The sequence below is a fragment of the Haliotis asinina genome, chromosome 12 (assembly GCF_037392515.1).
Source record: "Haliotis asinina isolate JCU_RB_2024 chromosome 12, JCU_Hal_asi_v2, whole genome shotgun sequence".
Taxonomy (NCBI): Eukaryota; Metazoa; Mollusca; class Gastropoda; order Lepetellida; family Haliotidae; genus Haliotis; species Haliotis asinina.
Genome location: NC_090291.1, coordinates 1224869 through 1249375, shown reverse-complemented (window position 1 = coordinate 1249375; position 24507 = coordinate 1224869). Strand labels below are relative to the sequence as shown.

General features: G+C 40.0%; 1 protein-coding gene across 1 annotated transcript in view; it reads right to left on the bottom strand.

Annotated features, from left to right (window-relative positions):
* LOC137257849 (Fanconi anemia group A protein homolog) overlaps window positions 1-24507 on the bottom strand; it is an 83712-nt gene that overhangs the window by 4214 nt on the left and 54991 nt on the right. The window contains exons 26-36 of the mRNA XM_067795331.1: window positions 21143-21216; window positions 20636-20752; window positions 19413-19509; window positions 18823-18947; window positions 17301-17406; window positions 15298-15357; window positions 13777-13863; window positions 12818-12918; window positions 10625-10766; window positions 4022-4096; window positions 1268-1410 (exon numbers count right to left, since the gene is read on the bottom strand). Coding sequence (XP_067651432.1) covers window positions 1268-1410; window positions 4022-4096; window positions 10625-10766; window positions 12818-12918; window positions 13777-13863; window positions 15298-15357; window positions 17301-17406; window positions 18823-18947; window positions 19413-19509; window positions 20636-20752; window positions 21143-21216 — 1127 coding nt within the window. The remainder of the gene's footprint in view (window positions 1-1267; window positions 1411-4021; window positions 4097-10624; window positions 10767-12817; window positions 12919-13776; window positions 13864-15297; window positions 15358-17300; window positions 17407-18822; window positions 18948-19412; window positions 19510-20635; window positions 20753-21142; window positions 21217-24507) is intronic.

Below are 24507 nucleotides of genomic sequence, written 5' to 3'. Positions count from 1 at the left end.
CAGAATCCCTGCAACGGCAAAATATTCTTCATGGACATGTCTACTAGTTATGGTCAGTGTTTTGGTGTGCATATGGCAAAGTGGAAGGAGAGTATTGCAAGGTTCTGCTCCTGACAAGAACACTACCACGAAATGCAGTTGAGGTTAAACTTGTTGCCATGGAAACGCAAGAAATATTTTATTCAGAAAGCCAAACCTACCAAACGGTGAAACTATACAACTAGACCTATCTATATGCCAAGTTTGGTGAAGAAATAGTGAACGGTTTTAAAGTTCTGCTTCAGAAAAGAGCACAACCAACAATTTCAAGGTCAAAATTGATTGACCTTGTACAGTGCACCTGACAGGCTGCATTTCACCTGAGCTCCCACATTTTCCAGGGAAAAAAAAATTTATCCTCAATGGATCTCCTTGGAAATTGTTCATGATGTTCCTAACATATCCAGAAATGTATATCTGTGACTTCTGAAGCAAAAAAAAAAAAAGAAAAAACTTTTAGAAATGTTCAAACTTGTTGTCATGGAACCCACAAAAAATAAATTTCACACATTTGTGTAACCAATAAAAGGCACATTTAAGGATTCTGGTGAATATGGCAAACACATGTACCAAGTTTGATAAAGTAAAAATGTTTGGGAAATCTGCTCTGGACAAGATGAAATCCTAATAGTCACAGCCTAATTCATGTTTCCATGGAAACCGCAAAAAAAAATAAACTTCATTCTAGGTCTCTTCCCCAAAAGGCACATTTAGGGATCATGATTGATATGTGTACCAAGTTTTATGAAGCTACTATGTATAGTTTGGAAGATCTCTCCGGACAAGATGACATTTTCAAAGTCACAGCCTAAGCAATGTTTCCATGGAAACTGCATAAAAATAAAACTCATATCTGTGTCTAATCCCCAAAAGGCACATCTAGGGATCATGCTTGATACATGTATCAACTTTCCTGAAGCTAGCATGTATAGTTTAGTAGGAGATATGCTCCAGACAAGATGACATCCTTATAGTCACAACCTAAAACGTTTCCATGGAAACTGCAAAATAAAAAATTAACATCTGGTTCTAACACCCAAAAGGGACATCTACGGATCATGCTTGACATGTGTCCCAAGTTTGGTTAGGCTATCACAAATAGTTTAGGAGATATGCTTTTGACAAAGAATGCGGATACACAGACAGACCCCGTTTCTATATGCCTCGCAAGTTCGTTGTTGCGTGGGATAACAATGTCTCCAAAAATGAACATATGTATTGGTCTTACTGGACTAAGGCAGTCATCCTGAATGTCCTTGCCCCATGGGAGGCAACTCTTGTTTCCAGCAGATGCTTGTCAGCAAGAGAGACTAGGATATGATGATGTCTGGTCATGATGCTTGTCAGCGACATCTGGACATCGGTGAGGCACTGACAGACACAAGTAACACAATCACTCACAAACATACTACAGTTACCTACATGTTGGAATTACACAGTGTAACAACAAGTCTAAACACCAACACCAACTAAGGAAAACACATGTCAACTTCCTTGCCTGATATAAAAATACTTGTAGTTCCATATAAATTGATTTCATGGATTTGATGAAGTATGGACTGTCAGGAACATACTACTCAATATTATCTAAGGATCACAGCTTTAAAAATACCTCTTCTGGTATTCAGCAAATGTTGAGTGGTATATATATTGAATTACCATCATTGTGCTCTTGTTTACAATTTAAGGTCAGACAAAATGTGTGGCATGAGTGCAGTTTGCCAGACTCAGAGATATTGTCTGAGAGAGTGACATTTATCTTTGCCATCTCAACACAATAAAAGAAAGTAAGAAGCACGACTCCAAAACTCAAGGACTGTAGCCATGTGTGATGCAGTAAGAGGGAATTACTGGGTATTTCTCTGGAGTCATTAACATATGACCAACTGGTCACTAAACCCAGAACAATGAACAATCTGCGAAGCACCCTCTCAAAAACCTTTGTATTCATCACAGGGGTTACAACAATTTGTTTAAAAGCCACTTGCCCTGATTTTTATGACGTAATCATGATGATGAAATTATGAAGAATAAGTCAACATGGTATTTGATGTTAATGTTTACTGGGCTACTTATTGAAAAGTGATAAATAGCCAAGAAAGACAACCATTACCATGGCAAAATAGCTGCATTTTGAGCAGATATGAAGTGAAATCCAAATTTATTTGCAGTTTGAAACTGTAATTAGAAATTATCTAGTAGCCTATAGATAAGTAGGATACCAATATTTGCAATGAAAACTGACTTGTCCCAGGTGTCTGGATTTTTGAACCCCTGCATCACCTGATCATTTCAGAGAATGAGACCCTCACATGGATTTATGTCTTGACCCATCTGCTCCGATCAGGAAGAACATTTCAGTGGAAGTTGCCTTGGCCGAGTGGGTTACGTGGCTGACTTAGTGAGCCAAGATTTGCTACCTGTCTCTGAGGGTGTGGGTTTGAATGCCAGAGGAGACTCAACGCAAACAAGAGTACTAGAATCTGTACTTTACTAAGAACCCCAAATACAACATGTTATATCTGACCACTTTCTAAATGGCATCGTGTAATCAAAAACATTTCATTTTTCCAGGGTTCATTTTTGAAAACAATAAAAATAACTTTTCATCTCATATTTCCAAAATGTTTTTGCTTTGGATGTCCTGAGGAAATGTTTCGGGTATCCGGTCTGAGAAATCAGTCATATCTTTTGAAGCAATATCAAACAAATACAACATAATGGAACCAGATGCAGCAATCTCAACAAGATGGGTGTAGACTCCATGCCCCATGTACATACAAATGTTATGACAGATATATCAGGATGAGATCAAGCTCCATACTGATATGAAAGTAACAGAGAATGAGTTCTTCCTGTAAAGAAGCCGTTCTTCCTTGTGTGATCAGCAACTAACCCCTTCCCTCGCACTTTCACTGTAGAAACTGATCTGCTGTTGGTGGATCTGCTCTCCTGAAACGTCTGTCGACACAATGCTAATATCTTGTAACCTGACACTAACCTTAGATGGGAGATATTTAGTTTGAGGGCTAATTCTTCTCCCTTTGACATCTTCCTTCACAAATCTTATAATACTCCTTCGGGATCCAATTAGTTTCGTACATCACATTGGTGGGTGAGTTTATTTTTTTAGCCATGCTTTAAAAACAAGCATTTTTTTGTTCTCTCAAGAGAGAAAGATAGGGTAATCTTTTCTGAAAAAAACCCCCAAAACATCAAGTATCAAGACATTAAGTGGAGAGTTTATTTTCTTGCACACATGAAGCTAGATTATTTTTTCCAGCAATTCATTGGCAAGACTGTATTTTTTACAAGAAATCCCCCTTGGAGATAAATTTGACCGTCCCTAATCTGTGGGGTGTTGTGGAGTGGTGTGGTGAGCTGAGGTCAGGAGAGGAGAGATGGTAGGTAAGTTGAGGTGAGGTGAGAGGTGAGAAGCAAGAGAAGTCAGGTTAGGTGAAAAGAAAGAAGTGAAGTCAAACTGAGAAGAAGTGAGAGCAGAGAAGTGAGGTGAGGTGAGAAGGGAGGTGAGAGGAGAGGAAAGGTGAGATGAAAGAGAGAGGTGGGGTGAAAAGAGAAGAAATAAGGTGAGAAGCAAGAGAAAAGGTGCTAGGTGAAAAGAGTTGAAAACAGAAGTGAGTGAGAAGAGAGAGAGAGGTGCAGTGGAAGTGAGAGAAAGAGAGGTGAGGTGAAAAAAAGAAGTAAGGTGAGGTGAGAAAGGAGAGGTGAGGTGAGAAGAATGATAAGGTGAGGTGAGAAAGGAGAGGTGAGGTGAGAAGAATGATAAGGTGAGGTGACAAATGATGTGAAGAGAGAAAAAGAGATGAGAAGATAGGTACTTGAGGGGAGAAGAAGTGAGTGAGAAGTGGCATTTATTTTAGCATTGCACACAGGGATGGAAAAATGGGTGGTTGGATGGGTGAATGGATGGATGGACAAGACTGGACTGATGGGTTGCTAAACAGTTGGATGGGTTGAGCACCTGTTTCTCCATCTCAGTGTGCGTATATGCAGCAGCCAGGAACAGCAAACTCAGCTCGGAGTAAGCAGCCAGCACCTGGGGAGAAGAAAGCACAGCTTTACATATGGCCTCTTTAGTACTGACACTGCTGGTCCAGTCCATCAGCCCCCCACGGCAATAGCAAGCACATGGTACTGGGACATCAACTAATGTCTTCTCAAGTCACATTCAACTATATCTTGATCTTGAGACATCACTACTCAAACCTTGGCAGGCAAGATACAGTTTGACAACACTTGCAATGTTTCAACGCCATGTCAACAAACACAAAACACACGAAAAACACATTTGGCCAAATCTGACAATGAGTCATATTTCAGCTGGCTCTGATGACAAGCATGCAGTAAAAGGTACATATGTTGTTAGAGACCCAAATTACTGCACAAGTTGCAGTGTTCATTCTAAGCTGTGCTCTTGTGCCACTTGCGCACTGAGAGTTCATATGGCACTCTATTAAAATACTGGTGGGCCGAGTTGGCGCACTTGAGACCATAAATATAAAACTGAAATGTTTTTGTTTGTTTTCAATCGTCAACTTAAGCAAACCGCAAAATGCAGGCTTAGTTGAACTTTAAGAAAATGCACTCCCTCTCTGAAATGAATATTCTCTTTTTTCTTTTGGCGAAAAAGCCAAAACCTTATCATGCTGACGATGCAGTGAGGATAACCCATTGCAACAATGATAACTGAAAAGACGATGGGTGTAAGGAGAAATGCCAGGATGAAGTATCATGGCCATGTGTTTTTCAAGATACATGGTTGCAGCTTTAGTAGCCTCTACCCATGTGTATCATTCAACAAAGACACAAGTCGCAATACCCATCGCAAAAATAATGAGTTTAAAACTCAATACTACAATAATACTGTTTGCACAGCCAATTATCAGACAAGTACTCTAAAACGACATGCCAAATCTATAGATCAAATATCATGAAAGCAGTGAATTTAAGTTCAATGAAAAATGACAAATTATTTTCTTACAATCAGGAAATATCAGTTCTTAGTCATTTTCCATTGTTAAGCATCGCTGCTGTTTTAGTGTAGGAGCTTTCTTTTTTCTCAAATTCATTTTAAATTAATCATAACTGTTCAATAAATGATGAACATTTCCTTTGTTAAAATTGTTGTCCTTACTGGCTTTGGACATCAAATCTTGTACATCGATGGAAAGTAAGTAAGTGTCTAACAACTGACATACAAATGCAGTTGACTAGACACGACCCTCAATATTTTCTAAATGGCTCACATAACTGAGGACATGTTATTAAGGCTAGAATGAGGCACCATGGATTCCCTCCACCTGATCCCCAGTGGACACACACTGTGATGCCCTCCAATCCACACTAGTCATGTCATACAACAGGCCAGGGTTCCCTGGTGAAAACAACACCCTTGTGTCAGCATGGATGTCAGACCACAATGCCCAACACTTATAAAGATCGCGATTAATTACAGGTTCATGACATCAATTTAGTTCATAACTGCAAATCACCTTCACCATTGACTACAAGGTACATACATACTTTAACTTTCATTCGAAAGTTTCATTCATTGAAAGCAGTTTCTCATAACTAAACTTGAAAAAATAGCAGCATTGTCATGTTTCTTATAGATGAGACATCCACAATTGTACTTAGTGACTATGAATAATACCTATGTACAGTACAGCCGTTTCGAGGGTGGAGAAAGGGTGTGTACCTATCTACCAGTACAGCCGTTTCAAGGGTGGAGAATGGGTGTGTACCTATCTACCAGTACAGCCGTTTCAAGGGTGGAGAAAGGGTGTGTACCTATCTACCAGTACAGCTGTTTCAAGGGTGGAAAAAGGGTGTGTACCTATCTACCTGTAGAGCCGTTTCAAGGATGAAGAAAGGGTGTGTACCTATCTACTTGTACAGCTGTTTCAAGGATGGAGAAAGGGTGTATACCTATCTACCTGTACAGCTGGTTCAAGGGTGGAGAAAGGGTGTGTACCTATCTACCAGTACAGCTGTTTCAAGGGTGGAAAAAGGGTGTGTACCTATCTACCTGTAGAGCCGTTTCAAGGATGAAGAAAGGGTGTGTACCTATCTACTTGTACAGCTGTTTCAAGGATGGAGAAAGGGTGTATACCTATCTACCTGTACAGCTGGTTCAAGGGTGGAGAAAGGGTGTGTACCTATCTACCAGTACAGCCGTTTCAAGGGTGGAGAATGGGTGTGTACCTATCTACCAGTACAGCTGTTTCAAGGGTGGAAAAAGGGTGTGTACCTATCTACCTGTAGAGCCGTTTCAAGGATGAAGAAAGGGTGTGTACCTATCTACTTGTACAGCTGTTTCAAGGATGGAGAAAGGGTGTATACCTATCTACCTGTACAGCTGGTTCAAGGGTGGAGAATGGGTGTGTACCTATCTACCAGTACAGCCGTTTCAAGGGTGGAGAATGGGTGTGTACCTATCTACCAGTACAGCTGTTTCAAGGGTGGAAAAAGGGTGTGTACCTATCTACCTGTAGAGCCGTTTCAAGGATGAAGAAAGGGTGTGTACCTATCTACTTGTACAGCTGTTTCAAGGATGGAGAAAGGGTGTATACCTATCTACCTGTACAGCTGGTTCAAGGGTGGAAAAAGGGTGTGTACCTATCTACCTGTAGAGCCGTTTCAAGGATGAAGAAAGGGTGTGTACCTATCTACTTGTACAGCTGTTTCAAGGATGGAGAAAGGGTGTATACCTATCTACCTGTACAGCTGGTTCAAGGGTGGAGAAAGGGTGTGTATCTATGTACGAGTACATCTGTTTCAAGGGTGGAGAAAGGGTGTGTACCTATCTACCTGTACAGCTGGTTCAAGGGTGGATAAAGGGTGTGTATCTATGTACCAGTACAGCTGTTTTAAGGGTGGAGAAAGGGTGTGTATCCATGTACCAGTACAGCTGTTTCAAGGGTGGAGAAAGGGTGTGTACCTATCTACCTGTAGAGCCGTTTCAAGGATGAAGAAAGGGTGTGTACCTATCTACCTGTACAGCTGGTTCAAGGGTGGAGAAAGGGTGTGTACCTATCTACCTGTAGAGCCGTTTCAAGGATGAAGAAAGGGTGTGTACCTATCTACTTGTACAGCTGTTTCAAGGATGGAGAAAGGGTGTATACCTATCTACCTGTACAGCTGGTTCAAGGGTGGAGAAAGGATGTGTATCTATGTACCAGTACAGCTGTTTCAAGGGTGGAGAAAGGGTGTGTACCTATATACCTGTAGAGCCGTTTCAAGGATGAAGAAAGGGTGTGTACCTATCTACCTGTACAGCTGGTTCAAGGGTGGAGAAAGGGTGTGTATCTATGTACGAGTACATCTGTTTCAAGGGTGGAGAAAGGGTGTGTACCTATCTACCTGTACAGCCGTTTCAAGGATGGAGAAAGGGTGTGTACCTATCTACCTGTAGAGCCGTTTCAAGGATGGAGAAAGGGTGTGTACCTATCTACCTGTAGAGCCGTTTCAAGGATGGAGAAAGGGTGTGTACCTATCTACCTGTACAGCCGTTTCAAGGATGGAGAAAGGGTGTGTACCTATCTACCTGTACAGCCGTTTCAAGGATGGAGAAAGGGTGTGTATCTATGTACCAGTACAGCTGTTTTAAGGGTGGAGAAAGGGTGTGTATCTATGTACCAGTACAGCTGTTTCAAGGGTGGAGAAAGGGTGTGTACCTATCTACCAGTACAGCTGGTTCAAGGGTGGAGAAAGGGTGTGTACCTATCCACCTGTACAGGTGTTTCAAGGATGAAGAAAGGGTGTGTACCTATCTACCTGTACAGCTGGTTCAAGGGTGGAGAAAGGGTGTGTGTGTGAATGTGTGTGCACAAGAAAATTTCAGAAAGGTGGGGTGCACACCCATTTTCATGAGAGTTTGAAAGGTCATTTAATAAACTTTCAGTACCAAGGGTGGTGGGGGCGAGAGTGTAAGTCAATTAACTGCTTATGTTTACACGACAAATCTTACAATATGTTCAACATTAATTGAATTCATCTTAATGAATCTGTCAAACTAGCAATGGTAGTGATATGTAGGCAGGAACTAATTTTCCTCAACCCGACTACGGTGAGTTGAGACAATGATGCAAGATCCTGTGGAGGTTAGTGAGCACAAGCCCTGTTGGCTTGTCCTTCCTGACCAGCTGTGTTCCTGTACTCCCTCATTAGCTGCCCCCTCCTCACCCCAGCCCTCCCCCATCTTTGCCTCGACCCTCACATAGGGAGCAGCACCACTTGGCTACATGATGTTTTCCACACAACTCACTTGGCTGTCCCTCAATCAAATACATTTCTAAAAAAAATAAAATCCTACTGACATCTGTGTCACAGGCATGGTTGTATGCTTGGCATGGTGCTTTGGTCAAGGTAGTGTCTTTATGTACATTTTTATCAATTAATGAAGCAACTTTTTAAAGAGAGATGTTAAAACACATAGGTGTGTCATCAATATTATATCTTGAGTGAATTACTGTTCATTTAGATGATATAGCCACAACGAGAATGTTAGAGACTCTTGGTTTTTTTTAGGAAATTGAAACATAGAATCATGAAATTCATGGAAAAATTAAGAACAAATACCGTTTCAGATGTCATTAGGTCAATTAAACTTTAGTATCATTCAACATATATTTCTTATTGGATTATTAAATGAATTCTCATCTGACATTTAGAAACAGACTATAACTCATGTGTCAAAAAGCACATTTATCTTTATGGATTTAATTTCCTTAATACATTGAAAATTTATTGAAAACACTGAGGTTGAATGTGTACCCAGAATGACAAATTTATATTGAAAGCATCAAAGAATTGTTCTCAGAAAACGTTTCAGCATATCCACTTTACTTGATCCAACCTAGACAACATGTGTTCACGATCAGTCACCCTTCCCCTCCCGACCACGCTTGATACACTTTAAAGCCAACACAGTCAAAGTTACATTTGTTTACAAAATAAATTGAATAATGTTTCCCAGTTTGCAGAACATGTTTGTGGTCATTAGGGAAACAGTTCAATCTCAGTGTAATCAGCACCACATGGGAGTTGGTGCAGGTCCCCTCAGCTTAACACACCCTCCCCCTCGTGCCAACATGAAAGAAACCATGGAACATAGTAGTTTTCAGTGAATTTAGACCATATGAACAAATTTGAGTTTTGATTTTTAATTTTGCAGAAAAAAACCCCAACAACTTGAAATACAAACCACACTTCTAAAAAAGAGATTTGAATATTTAATCACTGACTGTGTCATATTCATGCAGGCCCTGTCGATCATGGCTAGTAAACATTCATCAGGACCATTAACTGAAAAGTTTGCAGTGGTCCTGGTGGCCAGTGAAGTTTGAATTGATAGTTATGTGTGTAGATCAATGAATGTTATTTTGGACCTGTGAAGTACAAACAGGACCACTAATTATTGTCCACTCACTGGTCCTGTGGTCAAGTGGGAAATTCTAAACGTTTTTTTTCCTTACAGTCACACAATATCATCGGCATAATCAACTTGTCTTCCTTTCTGAATGAAAAATATAATCAGTTACAAAACTCCAGGTCTTGGTAATGAAACCTACAGTATGTCAGCACCCAAAACCATGATCCTCAAACATCAACTGAATACGTTTGTAACATTTTCCACTCAAACTAATTTCCTAACAGTCATTCATTACTTCTGAACCAGTTGAACTCAACAGTTTTCAGACTTGAAGCCTTATGTTTTATTAACAAGACAAAATATCACATAGCATTAGTTTCATTAGTAACACATGTAAAAAAAAATATAAAGAAAAGATGGTCTACGCGACCGGTGTTAATCTATCACTTTAACAGAGCTTCAATATTGATATTACATCCCCCGCTGAGAAGTGAGTACTTAGCAGCAAGTATATACCACCCTTAATCAAGCTAACACTTCCTAAAAATTATAACGCGATACAATGAGCAATATCTTTTATATGTAGATGTTCAATGTTGATTAGCAGTGTACGTCAGCACATGTTGAGAAGTTGTAAATGATCATCCAGGTAATGTAAACAGGCTTTACTTGATGAGTATACACGATAGAAATCAAGCTGTTTGATCATGCACTGTCTTACCTCAGCTCCGCTGAAGATGTAAAGACTAAACTCTATTAACCCTCGAAGACTCTGAGGGAACTCACATGTGTGAACAAGTCTTATATCTGTGTATTGTAGAAAAATACAAGACGAAACTCCCAAGAAGAAATACAGTTTCAGAAAAGAATATCATTAGAGTCTGTTGTGCTGTTGTCAACATTATCACAGTTGTACCTGGGTGAGAAAGTGAAGTGAGTAAGTGAGTAAGTATGGTTTCACCCCGCTTTTAGCAACATTCCAGTAATATCACAGCCCGGGAAAACAGAAAAGGGCTTCACACATTGTACCCATGAGAGGAATCAAACCCAGATCTTCTGGGTGATGTGTGAATGCTTTAACCACCCAGCTACCCCACCGCCCTGTTGGACAGTAGAGCCTGTTGTGATATTGTAGGGTGGGGTGGAGCTTACACACACTGAATCACACCAACAACCAAGACTTCGTCTCACCTCTTGGTCAACACTAGACTGGCACAGGACACTAGTCACAGCTGTCATGTTACCATGACCATGCAGACCCAGTGAGAAAAACCCCGCCCCACACAACCAGGTTGGAGCAACACAGGGACTGAAGGTCTGTGTCTCAATACATCTGAAAGTAAAATGGACATATTTGATGCCAGTCTTAAATGAACGCTCTGGAAAAAACAACAGAAATATTTCCATTTCAGGAAATGAAATTCAGTACATATCCTGTATTATGTCACAAACTGAAACCTGCAGGAATATGGCAAAAATGAATTCATTACTTATATTTCTTCCTCATTTTTATCCTTTCTTTAAATTACAGCATCTCCATGTCCATTAAATCAAGAAGTGAACACTTGTTAAGGTGCTGTTATAATGTTGTATTTGACAAAATTAACAAGGCACAATTCGAAAGTTAGTTTTTGTAAAAATATTCCAAGGATTATTCTATCGATTTCCATCCTTTAAATCATTCTGAAAAATCACTCTCCCCATTCAGCTGACATTTGTGTAAATCTATGTTAGGAACTTTCCCACTTGAAAATACTTCCAACACATCACGACATATTAAAAGGTGATTATAAAGTGCAAATCTTACAAAACATGTTCATCTGAGTTTATTCGGTGATGACAAACTCTGGTCACTTAAAGCAATAAATAAAGGTACTTGGTGTACGCTATCACAAACTTCTTGAAATTTTTGAAGTGGAAATGGCTAATTCAGGTTTCCGTTTCTCTCCTTTCAAAGCACAGCAAGTGCTGGACCACTTTAAGAAGTCCAGGGCGAAAACATACACACATCTTACAATTTCACATGGATTAGTCTAATTAGGGCCAGTAAACATAAGTTGGTAAACACAAGTATGTGTACTTCAAAAGATGCAGGAACTAGTTGATCTTTCATCAGTTCCATGTTCTTGTACAGTTCATTCACATTTGATGCAAGTACATAGATTTCAGATGCCTGTCACATACAACAAGGTTTGGACATTCTGAAAATAATGCTGAAATAAAATAGGAGAATTTATGGATGTCCACTTCTTTACTTTGTGGGATATGACGTTTCGGAGTATATTCTGACCCCTTCATCAGGTGAATCAACTCTCTTTGAAAATCAGTCGAAACATAGAAGTTGATATCTATAAATTCTTGCCTGTATATATATAACCTTAATGTGTCATTCAAAGATTCTATATTGAAATAACAGACTATCGGTAACAAATATTTCACTGTAGTTAAGTGCTACTGTTTCATAGAGTGAGTCATGATTATCCAAAATGTAGTATTTATGATCTGGATCTGACAACTTACTTGTTTCAAGAATGTGCACTTAAATTCACTTAACCAAAATTCTTTTCATATTTTTTAATAAAGATTGCAACTGTTGTAAGCCTAACCATCAAGCTTACACAACAAATTATATTCCCTACTTTCAGAGATTGTTGCTGGCCTCTGTGCCCACTCTGGGGCAATCCCATCTGACTTGGGCTGATAAGATGTTTTTAACAAGGACGTGGTTTCCAACTACCTGTTATGCATGTGAAAATGCCTGTATACTTGAGCATAACTGTTTCATACAATAATATAAAAGATAATCGAAACAATGTTTGTTTCATGGATAATGTTAAACTAACAAATCTTTCACATGTGAATCCCACAGATTCAGCCTGAATTGACTCTTCAGTGAGCAAGTGTGTATTTCTGATGGTTCTTTACAGGTATTTCAAGTTATACAGCTTTCAGATCCAGAACTCAAACACATGACAATAGGTGTCTGTTGGCAAGGCACAGGGATGTAACTCTATATGACTGAAGACAACTGGAACACTTTTGGTTCTACAGTGAAGATTCTGTTGCTAGGACTGACATGATTACTTGCACGTCAGTTGAAGATGTTGAGTTTAATATAATTAAATCAATGTTTTTATATTGTTTCTGTCACTGAAGAGCTTAGTGTAGGAATAACCATACCAGGATGATGAGCGTTTCAGCAAATATCTTCGCCATGATAAAGTAATGGTCATAACATATTTTGTAGGATTAAATACATGTGTCACTTTTTCACATCTGAACATCTGAGGCATAACACAGTTATTCTTGGTTTCAGAGAATCCCGATTGGCAGAGAATATATGGCAGAGGATCTTCCAGTAATATATCACATTCAGCTACTCACTTTTCTGTCCAGGCCACGGTACTGAAGTAGGCAGCAAAGAGGGAGTTGTCTCCCTTCATTCCGCTAGAATAGAGCACTGATGTGATGGTTGTCCAGTGTACCTGGAGGGTAAAATGAGTGATCAACAGTTACTCACTGTATCATACATCCTGTGTCATACCAACATACACCTACTGTGTTTAATCCTGAACTGGCAAGCAGGAGCACATAACTCTAGTTCTTATGCAGATGCATTGTCTCCCAACAATCAAACGAACAGAATTTATGATTCTTGTGCATGTATACAAAAACATTCTATCTCAAAACATATTACAGTTCCAAGTGACTCTTTCCTTGTCAGATTTGTACTAAAATGCCTTTGAACAGGACACCTCTGAATATTGGTGCCACATAAATATCAATGTATTGTTATCATTATTATTTAGTAAATGTTAGGGAGAGTGTGATTCACTGGCAGTGAGTGAATGAGTGAGCAATGTCAAAGTTTAAATGAATAAATAGATGTGATGGTTGGTTGGTTCAGTGAGGGAGTGGTTGGTTGGTTGGTTGAGTGGTTGAGTGAGTAAGTGACTCTGATTTAAGTGGGTTGGATTTTAAAAACTGATGCAAGGCAGTCAGTGATTTTTTACAAACATTTCAACATTTTGAACAGATTTGAATATAAATATCTTTACTGATCCTTGAACACTACACAATGAATGATACTCCCTTTAAATAATCCGGCAATCCAAAATCCAAAACATTAGATTCTCTAACATAAATAGAGCCAAACACAATCAGTCTCTTCCAAATATAACATCTTTACATATTAACATCTTCACATAATTGAATGTGGACCACACAAACCATTAACCAATAATACAAGCAACAACCTTCCTTTAGAGTAAGGTGACACACTATGTCTGTTCAACACTGATCTTCTTTCAGCATGGCATTCAATGGAGCCAAACCATACATACCAGTATTGAGGCGGCAAGTAGTGGGTGTGCAATCAGGTTGTGGAAAAAGTCATCTTCCACAGCACAGGACTGCAGGGTGAGGATGCACTGGAAACAGAACTTATCATAATTTTATGCACTCGTAAAAATCCTTCCACGAACACTGAGAGATTAACCCCGTCAGCAAGCTGACAAGGTAAGGATGTGATCATTGGGATGACTCCACACCCTGCTATACATAGTAGCGTGTTTATTGATTGATTGTTGTCACAAAGCAATATTCTAGCTATATGATGGCGGTCTGTACATATTCACATCTAGACAAGACAATCCAGTGATCCATTGCATGAGCTTTGATCTATGCAAATGGGATACGATGACATGTGCCAACCAAGTCAGTGAGCATGACCACCCGATTTAATAAGTTGCCTCTTACTACAAGTATGGCTTACTGAAAACCAGTTTGCTTGGTTTGCTTGTCACGCTTGAAGGCTTGAGTTTGATTCCATACATGAGTACAATGTGTGAAGCCCACATTTGGTGTCACCTGCTAGATATTGCTGGAATGTTACTAAAACTGGCTTTGAACCCGGCCCATTACTATTTCAGTTTTACATGGGAGTTTTGATGGAGAGCCAATACAATTATCAGCAACACCGGATGCTGAAGTGACCGCACACTGAGATAAGGCGAAGTGCTGAGCAGATCACGTCACAGCTATATTTAGTGACACTCTGGAAGAATATGAAGCAATGCGGATATCTGCACACATCAAGTGGGAGATGTCTGCCCAGATCGGAGACAGCAGCACTGCACTGAGTTCCCCTCACTCCCTGCATCATAACAACAGGGAACATTATACCAGGTTAATACGATTTCCCAAGCTATCAGAATACATAGCCACTCCCAATCTCTTTTATACACAAGTATACAAGCATCCAGTCATTCCTGTTGCAAGAGATTCCACAATCGCAATGAAGGATTGTCGGTTGGTGTTTCAAGCTGCATTCAGCAATATTCCAGCTCTATGGCGAGGGACTGTAAATAATCGAGTCTGGACCAGACAATCTGGTGACCAACAGCATGAGTATTGATCTGCGCAAATGGGATTCAATGACATGTGTCAACCAAGTCCGCGAGCCTGATCACCTGAACTCGTTAGTTGCCTCGTTTGACAAGCATATATTTCTGAAGACCGATTCTAACCTGGATCTTCATGGGTGACTCAAAGATCAACTCTCAGATTTTGATTATATTGGAATATTTTATCATGACGCAGGCCTTAGAACATGTCTCGATATGTGAAAAAAACCCAACACACCTTTGTCAGAAATCTTACAGCCATTAACTCTACAGTCTAAAAACCATTCACAGGGCCAATAACAATGGCAAACATGTGATGTTTTTCATGTTGCCTATTTTGACTACAGTGGCATGTGGCAGAACCAACAACCAACCTGTCGCACGATAAAAAAAAATATGAATGACAGCACTCTATAAAACAATTCTGTACATGTTTATGAGAACAACAAACATACTTACTTGAGTGATGTGAAGTGTAAACTGGCAAGGAAGGTAACAGCTCTCACTAACATACACTGCCTGAAAGGTAAGTAGTGTGACAATCAGACCATCCCTTGTAGCTTCACACTGATGTGTAAATGACAAGCCCCACAACTACTTAGATCTGTTTTGTTTGTTCGTTAATGCCCAAATATTTTTGCAATATTTCGCCTATATTCCAGGTGTAAATAACTGAGACTATAACTGTGCTAGACCATCCAGTGATCAACGTCATGAGCATCTACGCATTTGGGAACAATGACATGTGTCATCAACGTCAACAAGTCTGACCACCCAATCTGTTAGTCGCCTCTTATGACAAGTGTGGGGTGCTGAATACCCATTTTAACCAGGATCTTCACGGGTTTGCTGTCTTTGCTGTCTTGACTGCACTCATATCTATAATACCGTGGCACCAAACAAGAGTCACTCATCCCAAACTAGTCTGTCATACAGACCCTGAAGTAAATATATCCAAGAAAGCCCACGCAAGTCTAGAAAATGTGGCAAGTCTAGATTTCCTTAGCTTCAAGACTCAGGGCTCCATTTCAAGGTATTATTATTTTTTTCACTATGAACGTTTTTCAGGAAAATGTGTTCATTTCAGAGACTAGTAGTTAGTCTAATCCCAAACAGTCCTTCTGAACAGTTGTATCAGCCCACTGTCTCAGTGAACCAGTGAGGAATGAAGAACATGGCAGCTTATCAGAGACAATCGACATTATGGACCTGATGATCAGGTCTTGTGACATGACTAATGGCATGATATGATGACTGCCTGGATCAACGCTCACGTCAAACACTTCACTGAGTACACAATGCCATTTAGAAAGTTATAACATAAGTTATATTTGGGATGACATTTTCTTAGTAAAGTACAGTACTTCTAGTACTTTGGGAAGACGTAGATATGTAAGCTGAGGTGGCTGAGTGGGTTACGTGGCTGACTTTGTGTGCAGGCGAATTGGGTGTGGGCTGGAATCCTAACAAGTACTCAAACACTAGATTGTCCCGACAATACTTGATTGTAATGTCATACTTGTGGAAAATCACTGCAAGTGCAGTCCTACACAGCATACAAAAAAAACTATGTCCTAAACTGCAATACTTGAAAGTCATAGTGCAGGTTTTCTCTTAAAATCTAATGTTTTCATTATCATACAACCCATACGAGCTGTAAGTCATTTTACCTGAATTAGCTTATTATTGATCATTAATAATCAATCTCAGTCCCTCACCCAAGTCTGCCAATGAAGATCCGGGGTAGAATTGGTTTTCAGCAACCCATGCTTTCCACAACAGCCATGTGCTTGTCACAAGAGGCGACTAAATGTACTGGGTGGTCAGGCTCGCTGACTTGGTTGACTCATGTCAACAGTTCCCGGTAGTGCAGATTGATGCTGATGCTTTTGATCACTGGATTGTCTGGTCCAGACTCAATTATTTACAGACTGCTGTCATGCAGCTGAAATATTGCTGAGTGCGGCGTAAAACTAAACTCACTCTCATCCAAGTCCAGCACCATTCTGCTGGCATGATAAAACTAGCAAGAATAATAGTGCTGAAGTTAAACTGATGCAGACAGCCAAGTGTGGGAGAGCAGTCTTGGGACCTACTGTATAGTGCATGCAAATCTAATCCATATAAAAGTGCTAGCTTTTGAAAAAGTTATCAGAGCTTCTGCTGCCGCCAGCTGCCCATGGCTACCAGGCATGTCTCTATCAGGAGAAGTTACGGACTACATACAAATTATATCCGATAAACACTCAACATTTTTTTTTATCTCAAAACTAAGGTCAATGGCCTCTTGAATGTACACTGTTTGAGGAAAATCAACACCACTAAACATCTTCCCCTAGCAGCTCCACTTCCTGTTTGGTATGCACATGTATCAAGTGCATCCCCACTTCTTTTTTAACTGAACTTTTTTCATGTGGTTGTTCATATTTCATTGACATATCCCTCCCGTGTATAAGCAATACCAGGCATCGCTCCAGGGTGTTCACCAAAGCCGCTACATGTTGGGAGGTGGGTGTGTCCTTCAGAGTGTTCACCAGCCATAGGTAGGACGGCAGCTGGCAGACAAACCTGAAACACACAACCTTCAGGCAATGTAACATTGAACAGAATTGTTGGGAATTCAGTTACCGGTATGAAATCCATAATTTTTAGGTTTTTCTCACATCCAACCTGAACTAGAAAAGAACTAGGTGGGAAATAAAAAAACAGAAAAAAAAGAATAAAAAAAGATTAAAAAGGAAAAAGGAAAGAAAAATATATAAACATGAAAATAAACAACATAAAATAAATAAAAAATAAAAAATAATTGGGTAACTTAGTTTTTAATATTTTGAAAATTTTGCTCAGATGATAGTAGTCCCTGAATGAAGCAGACGGAGTTGCTTTGTTTTGCATGCAATGTTTATGAAAATGTACAAGAAGCTGTTGTTTTGTTTGTGAATGAGCAGTAGTGCTGGTATTTACATCAGGGCATACATTTCTACATCAGCTGGAATAATTCTGACTACAAACTTATGAGTTTATGATGGAATGAAAATTGAAAGCAGGCAGAAGAAACAAACAAAGAAAAAGCATGGACAGTCTAACTCCTGAGAAATAAGTCAAATGTCTCATATTAAATGTCATAAAGTATATATGACCTTTCATAAAGGTATATGAGCATCTAAAAAAATGACATTCATGCTCCTAAATGTTAGGGATTACGAAACAAATTACCATTGGAAGGTAATTTAAGATTTTTGTTTGTTATTTCACTCAAATCAGTCAGTATTAAAAATATGGCATTTATCACTGCACATATTACTAAAATTACACTCCTCATTAAATCACAGTCACAAAGTTTTGTTTTCATTGACAAATATAATAGTTAAACCCTATCATTAGCAGGAAATGCACGGGTGAAAATTGTAAACATGATCTATTTCCAGTTTGATGACAAGCAAATAATTCTTGTTGATACATCTGTACTAGTGATTACTGCCCAAACTATATCGATGCACATCTACATAGCCGTAACATAAAATATTACTATATAACAAATAAGACTTGGAATTTTGTAAAGTTTAACATCACATTTGCTACTGATATGGGGAAGATTGATAGCTTCCTAGCAGTCCTAGAAAAAAAAACCTGCATATACTATCAAATGTTTTATTATCTTGATACAGAGCAGAATTGCTCATTCATATCTGTTAACAAATCTCTTATTTTCTCCAACAAAACAAACCTCCCACACAATAACATCAAATAATCAAGAAATATACTGAGGGAAACAAACAAAAGAACACCACTTCACTGCAGTATTCGTTTACCTATTCTCAGATTTGCTCCAATTGTGCGATATCAAGATTGTTAAGAAAACTCGAAAATATTAAATAATCACTTTGAATTTTCCTGCATTCATTTCACTCAGAATATAGACATATATTGGAACAGTTTCAAACCAACACCAGTTTAAATGAATCCACGACTTTGCTTGCCCACCTGGTAACAGAAAATATTGCTGTTTGACACGAAACCTTCCCAGCATGCTCTTCACTTTCAGTTATTGAATCAAGATGGCTGACCAACCAGGGAACTATGCAGGGAGGAAGGTGTTGTACCAACATCTGCAAACATGGGACACAGCGTCATGCTATGCAACATACCGGTACATATAGTCAGGTTTGCTGGGGCATGGCATATATCTTAGCGACCAGATTTTAGGTATTTTAAGGCTAACGCATGATCACATTTTCCCAGATTAAATGTATGAATGAGTCAGTTGGGTATAAAGACACTTTAAACAGAGTCAGAGAACACTGTCTTTTGTGATATAAAACCTAACCTTAGACTCATGACACTTCATACATATCCCATGAAAATGCTACAAGAAGAGACATCATTGTGTCACTCACTGATATTAAGAATAGGATACTCCAGCCTGACTTTATCATAACATCACGAAAGACTTTTTTCAATATGTTTCACATTTGCTTGTGGTATCAGTATGTATTTGAGAATATCACTGTTCTCAGCTGGCAATAATGATGACAGTAATCGTACTGGCCATTGTTTATAAACACAACAAGTACCTGCAGAAGTGAGAGGACCTCTGGTGAGCTATCCCTGGTAGAGCTGTCTCCCACTTTGCATTGTCCACATTGCAGCTTGTCTAGGACAGATGAGGACCTGACACAAATAAAGAAGCTTTCACATCTCCTACTTCTAGCCTAGCTTACAAGCTGTATCTGTTCATAAAACAATACATCTGCTCAATCACATCATAGAGTGATAGAGTTTAGTTTTACACCGCACTCATCAATAGTCAAGCTGTGTGGCAGTGGTCTGTAAATAATCGAGTCTTGACCAGACAATCCAGTGATCAACAGCATGAGCATTGATATACCCAACTGGGAACCAATGGTATGTGTCAACCAAGTCAGCAAGCCTGACCACCTGATCTTGTTAGTTGCCTCTGATGACAAGCATAGTCCGGTATGGGTTACTATAGATTCTACCACGGATGTTCACAGGTCCGTCCACATCACAAAATATATCTACCAGCCAACCACAGTTAGTGCTCAACTGGTGAACTACTAGGAAATAAGTATCAGTGAGACTGAATCATGGCCTGTTTAACTCTGGTTTTATCTCAATGTATTGTAGCTAAAATCTTTGACAAGTGAGTCAAATTGTAAAACTTTTCATGCTCATAACTTTGTCATGCATCAAACTAAATACATTTGCCCTGGTAGTATTGAAGCATGTCTACAGTCAGTCACTTAATAAAGTGAGGCTGTGACTCCCAGAAGTCAGATGAGAACACTTCCTTGAATGAATATTTTGCAGATGAGCTGACGCAGTAGTTGGATGCTGTGGTCATGTAGAACATGTTGTCAAACAACGAAGCTGTTCATGTAATATGAATATTCTTTACTCGGATCACTTCAGAGCTCTTTCAGAAACAGGCCATGATTGTTTGTCAATCATTGCAAAACAATGCAGAATAATGAATGATACTCATTCTCTGATGATGAAGGAACAAATCTGTTTGTAAAAGTTCAAGAAATGAGGTCAAGGCCATATTTACTCACTGACAAAATGACCTCTGACCCTGACCTTGGTGTCAAATCATCATACCCTCTTGGAAAAAGCCAAATGGTCCTCAAATAGATGAGCATTATATCAGCATGGTGATCGTCTCTGTGTAACAGCAAATAGGAAATACCACATGCTGTTTGTTGCAGTCAATCATGAAAAATGAGATATAATTTTATGAGATAAATACATGGATTATGATGTAATCTCCTCTTACTGTATGTGTTTGTTGACGAGAGCGTCCAGCAGTACCGAGCACACAGTCGCTACATCCATGTGTCTGCCTGTAGAAGCCAGGAAATGTCCGTACAACGCCCAGGTGAAGTAGTCCTGTCTGGAGACATGGCAGAATGTAGATAGGTGTGATAGGGTTAAAGTTTGTTGAAATTTTACAGATTAAATGTCAAGTATCTAATCATAATAGGAGGTCTGGGATAATTGTACCAAGAGAATGTTGCTTATCTTGCACTGTTGTCAACTCATGGCTCTCCCTTATAGTTTCATGCAACAGGGTTTAGCTGTTTGTGATAGGAGTTTGGGCACACCAACTTGGAGCTAAAGCCATTATCAGGGTTACACATTCAAAAGATAATTTCTCATGACAGGTGTAGTATTTATTAGATCCAAGCTGAAACCAATCATGGCTACTGGACAGCTCATATCTGGTGCCATGGAATGTCCTCAGTTTCAAACAACATATACATAGTGCTAAACACCTGGTTACCTCTGAGAATAAGGTAGGCAATCCTGATCTGCATCCACATGTAATTCTCCCTGGACCCAGTCTTCCAAAGACACCTGGAAATATACCTCAACTACAGAAGTGACTGACCACGGTTTTACGCTTCTTTTATATTCTAATGTCATGGAATTGGACACCAATAATTGGCTTCCCATATTGTGATTCGCATGAAGTACTTTAGCCATTAGCCTACCCCACAACATCAACAAGGGGCATGGTGGGCGAGCTAAGTAGCCAGGCTAGATATCCATGTTGAGGAGGGATCGAGCCCACCTGTGATCAGGTGTAAATCTTAAAATGATAATTCAGAGATAGTTACAAAAAATTCCAATGCCTAGGAAATGTACTAGTTGTGTGGATATGTGTGTCATATAAATATCCTATAAAATTGTGACAGAAACATCCTCACAAAAAACATTTTGATATAAACTGTATATTTATATACTAATCTCACAGCACTTCTGTCTCTTGATTCAACACCGAGTGGAAGCATGTCAACTTTTCTCTCGAGGCCTCTCTTGTCCATCTGGCCAAGCACTCCATGCTACCCTCATTTAAGACAGCTTCCAAACTCATGCAAAGCATGCAACACGCGTCACTAACTATCATTCTATTTCTGGGAGTCACTGAGAATATCCATCTAGGAGATCTGCGTAGCAGGAAGGAAGGGCGGGAATCCATCGCATGTGATAGGAAAAATATTTCAATACACAATCTATACAAAAATTTTCAAATTTTTAAACTTATCCTATCCCAGTCCCGGTTTTGAGAAGACCCCACAGGCACCAATCAGAGGCAGGGGAAAGAAAGGTACAATTCTGAAAACTACAATTTTAATTTCAGCTATGGAACAGCGTCGAAATGATCCTGACTTCTTTGTATAAGCTTGATCAAAGGATGTGCCCAGCAACTTTGAGCCAGAATGTAATGAAATCCACTGGAATTCAGGAATGACACACTTCACTGATGGAAGTGCTTCAAAAGTAGAGGTCAGGAATTGTTGAACCCTTCAACATCGTGACAGAATCATGCTCTGGATTCATCCAACCAATGAAGTACTATCTCCGTGTCATAGTGTGAAAGAGGAGGAATTTTAACCCATGAACAAAGAACATAAGGCAAAAAAACAGTTCAGACTTATATTCTGGAAATTACAAGGGGATAAATAAGCGCAAGGAACTGTCTCCTCTCTGGAGATAACTGCTGTGCAAGGACGAGAGGACCAAACTGGTGCTGGGCTTGAACATCCTTGAGCAGGAGGTCATGCAGGTAGTGGGAAGGGAAGACCGTCTCTAATTGGCAGAAGCATCCCTCCATAATGGAATGAAGGGAGCAGCTGCTGTAGATGCCAACGCCCGAGTCTCTTTAGGATTGGAAGCTGTCAGAGGTGGTAAGCCAGCAAAGGTATAAGACGTAAGATGGTGGCTCTCATCCAAAAGGATAATGTAGCCCGAGACACTTCCGCCCTGGATGTAGAGGAAAACGGGATGAAGAGGTGTTTGCAAAGATGGCGACAGACTTTTAAAACAGCCAAATATATCTTTAAAGCCCTTACTAGCCAAAGCTGCAGATCTTCCTTTTCATGCAGCCCATGGTTCATGGACAACTGTGGGATAGTGAAGGTGTGACTGGATTGTCCTGGCCACTGCTTCTTGGGAATGAAATCCCAACGAAGACCGAGTAAAACATAAGCCATGTTTCTTCCATTTAAGCTGGACTCTATTAACGGCTAAAGCATGAAGCTCAAATACCCTAGCAGCTGTAGCTAACGCCACCAGCATATGTGTTGTTGGTCTGAGTGAAGGTGTAGAAGAAGGTCGTCCTGAACAGGAAAAGTGACTGGGTTGCAGTCTGCAAGTTGAATGAGATCAACAAACCAATTTCTGGCTGGCGCGACCAAAAGCAGTAGAATCTGCCTGGTCGCCCAAAGTTCTGAATTAAGAGAATGTAAGAGCCAGAGGTGGGGAGGCGTAAACATTGAGCCCCTCCCATCTCCCATCAAATCATCAGAGCTATGAAATTCCATGCTAGCTGTCGACCATAGATGGTTGATATCTGAGTCATCTGTCTGAATTGGCGGGGCGTTCGAATTTCCAATGCCCAATGACAAATAGCCAGCAGAACTGCTGTAAAATTGAGCTCACTGATATGTAGGTTGTACTCTGTGAACAACCACAACCTGGCCGTCTGATGCTGAAGAATGTGGGCCCCATTGTCTGAGCGGTGTATCGCTGTACAAGAGATGCATCAGTGTGAACGGCCTCAAATAAACTCTGCTGCCAAAATTCAGTTCTTCCAGCCAGCTCTGAAGAAACGTCCAAAGAAATTTGGGCAGACAAATCAATTCCTTGGGGTTTTCTGACAAGAGATGTGGTTGCAGGAAACATTGCACCAGTTGAAGCTTGCGGAACGAAACCTTGAATCTTCAACCCTCTGTCTTGGGGAACAAACATCATGCCCTGTAAAGTGTTGAAAGTCACCCCAATAAATTGAAGAGACTGAGTCAGTGTTACTTCTGACTTGGCAGTGTTTATCAGCCAGCCCAGTTGTCAGAGGAATCTCATACTGAACTCTGACTGATGCATGAGAGTGTCCAGATCACTCGGAGCCTGAATACAACTGTCTATGTAGCTCTTGAAAACGACCCCATGGAGATGAAGAAACCTGGTTCTCGACTTGGTGATCCTGGTAGCCATGAGGCCGTAGAAAATCCGAAAGGAACTGTGAGTGAATCTGCTGCCTCATGGTTTGGCATCATGGCCATGAAATGTCTGGCATAATTCTGGATGGGAGGGGCGAATCTGGGAGTCCCTCATGAAGTCACAGAAGCCTGTAGATGGGATTTCTGCAGTTTCAGCAACTCCACAGAGACCCGGAATTGCGTATCACGGTCCGTCTTCGTTGCAACATCTGCAATCATGCTGTTGAAAAAAGATTCTGCAGAAATAAAAAAGAGTTCTGTCTTGAACGTATCTACCCAAGATGACAGATTCAGTGGGCTGCAATGATGAGCGGGTAAAAACAAAATGTCCTCCACATTCTGGGACATGGGAAGGTGGAGCTTCTCCACAATCCAGGCGAAAACTTGAGGCTCATTAACAAAGTTCAGACTTCCCTGTAGGGAATCCACAATGGAATGTACTGGAGACAAGGGATCCATTGCAGTAGGATGTATCGACATGCGAACGATGCTCCCTTGATCTCGAGCGATTGACAGTCGATAATTGAGTAGATCTAGGGTGACGGTATGAATAGAAAAAGACGTTAAATGCTCATGTGAAGATGAAGTACGAATGATCTTCTTGAGCAGAAATATCCAGAGTACTGGAGTACTGGAAATAGTTGAA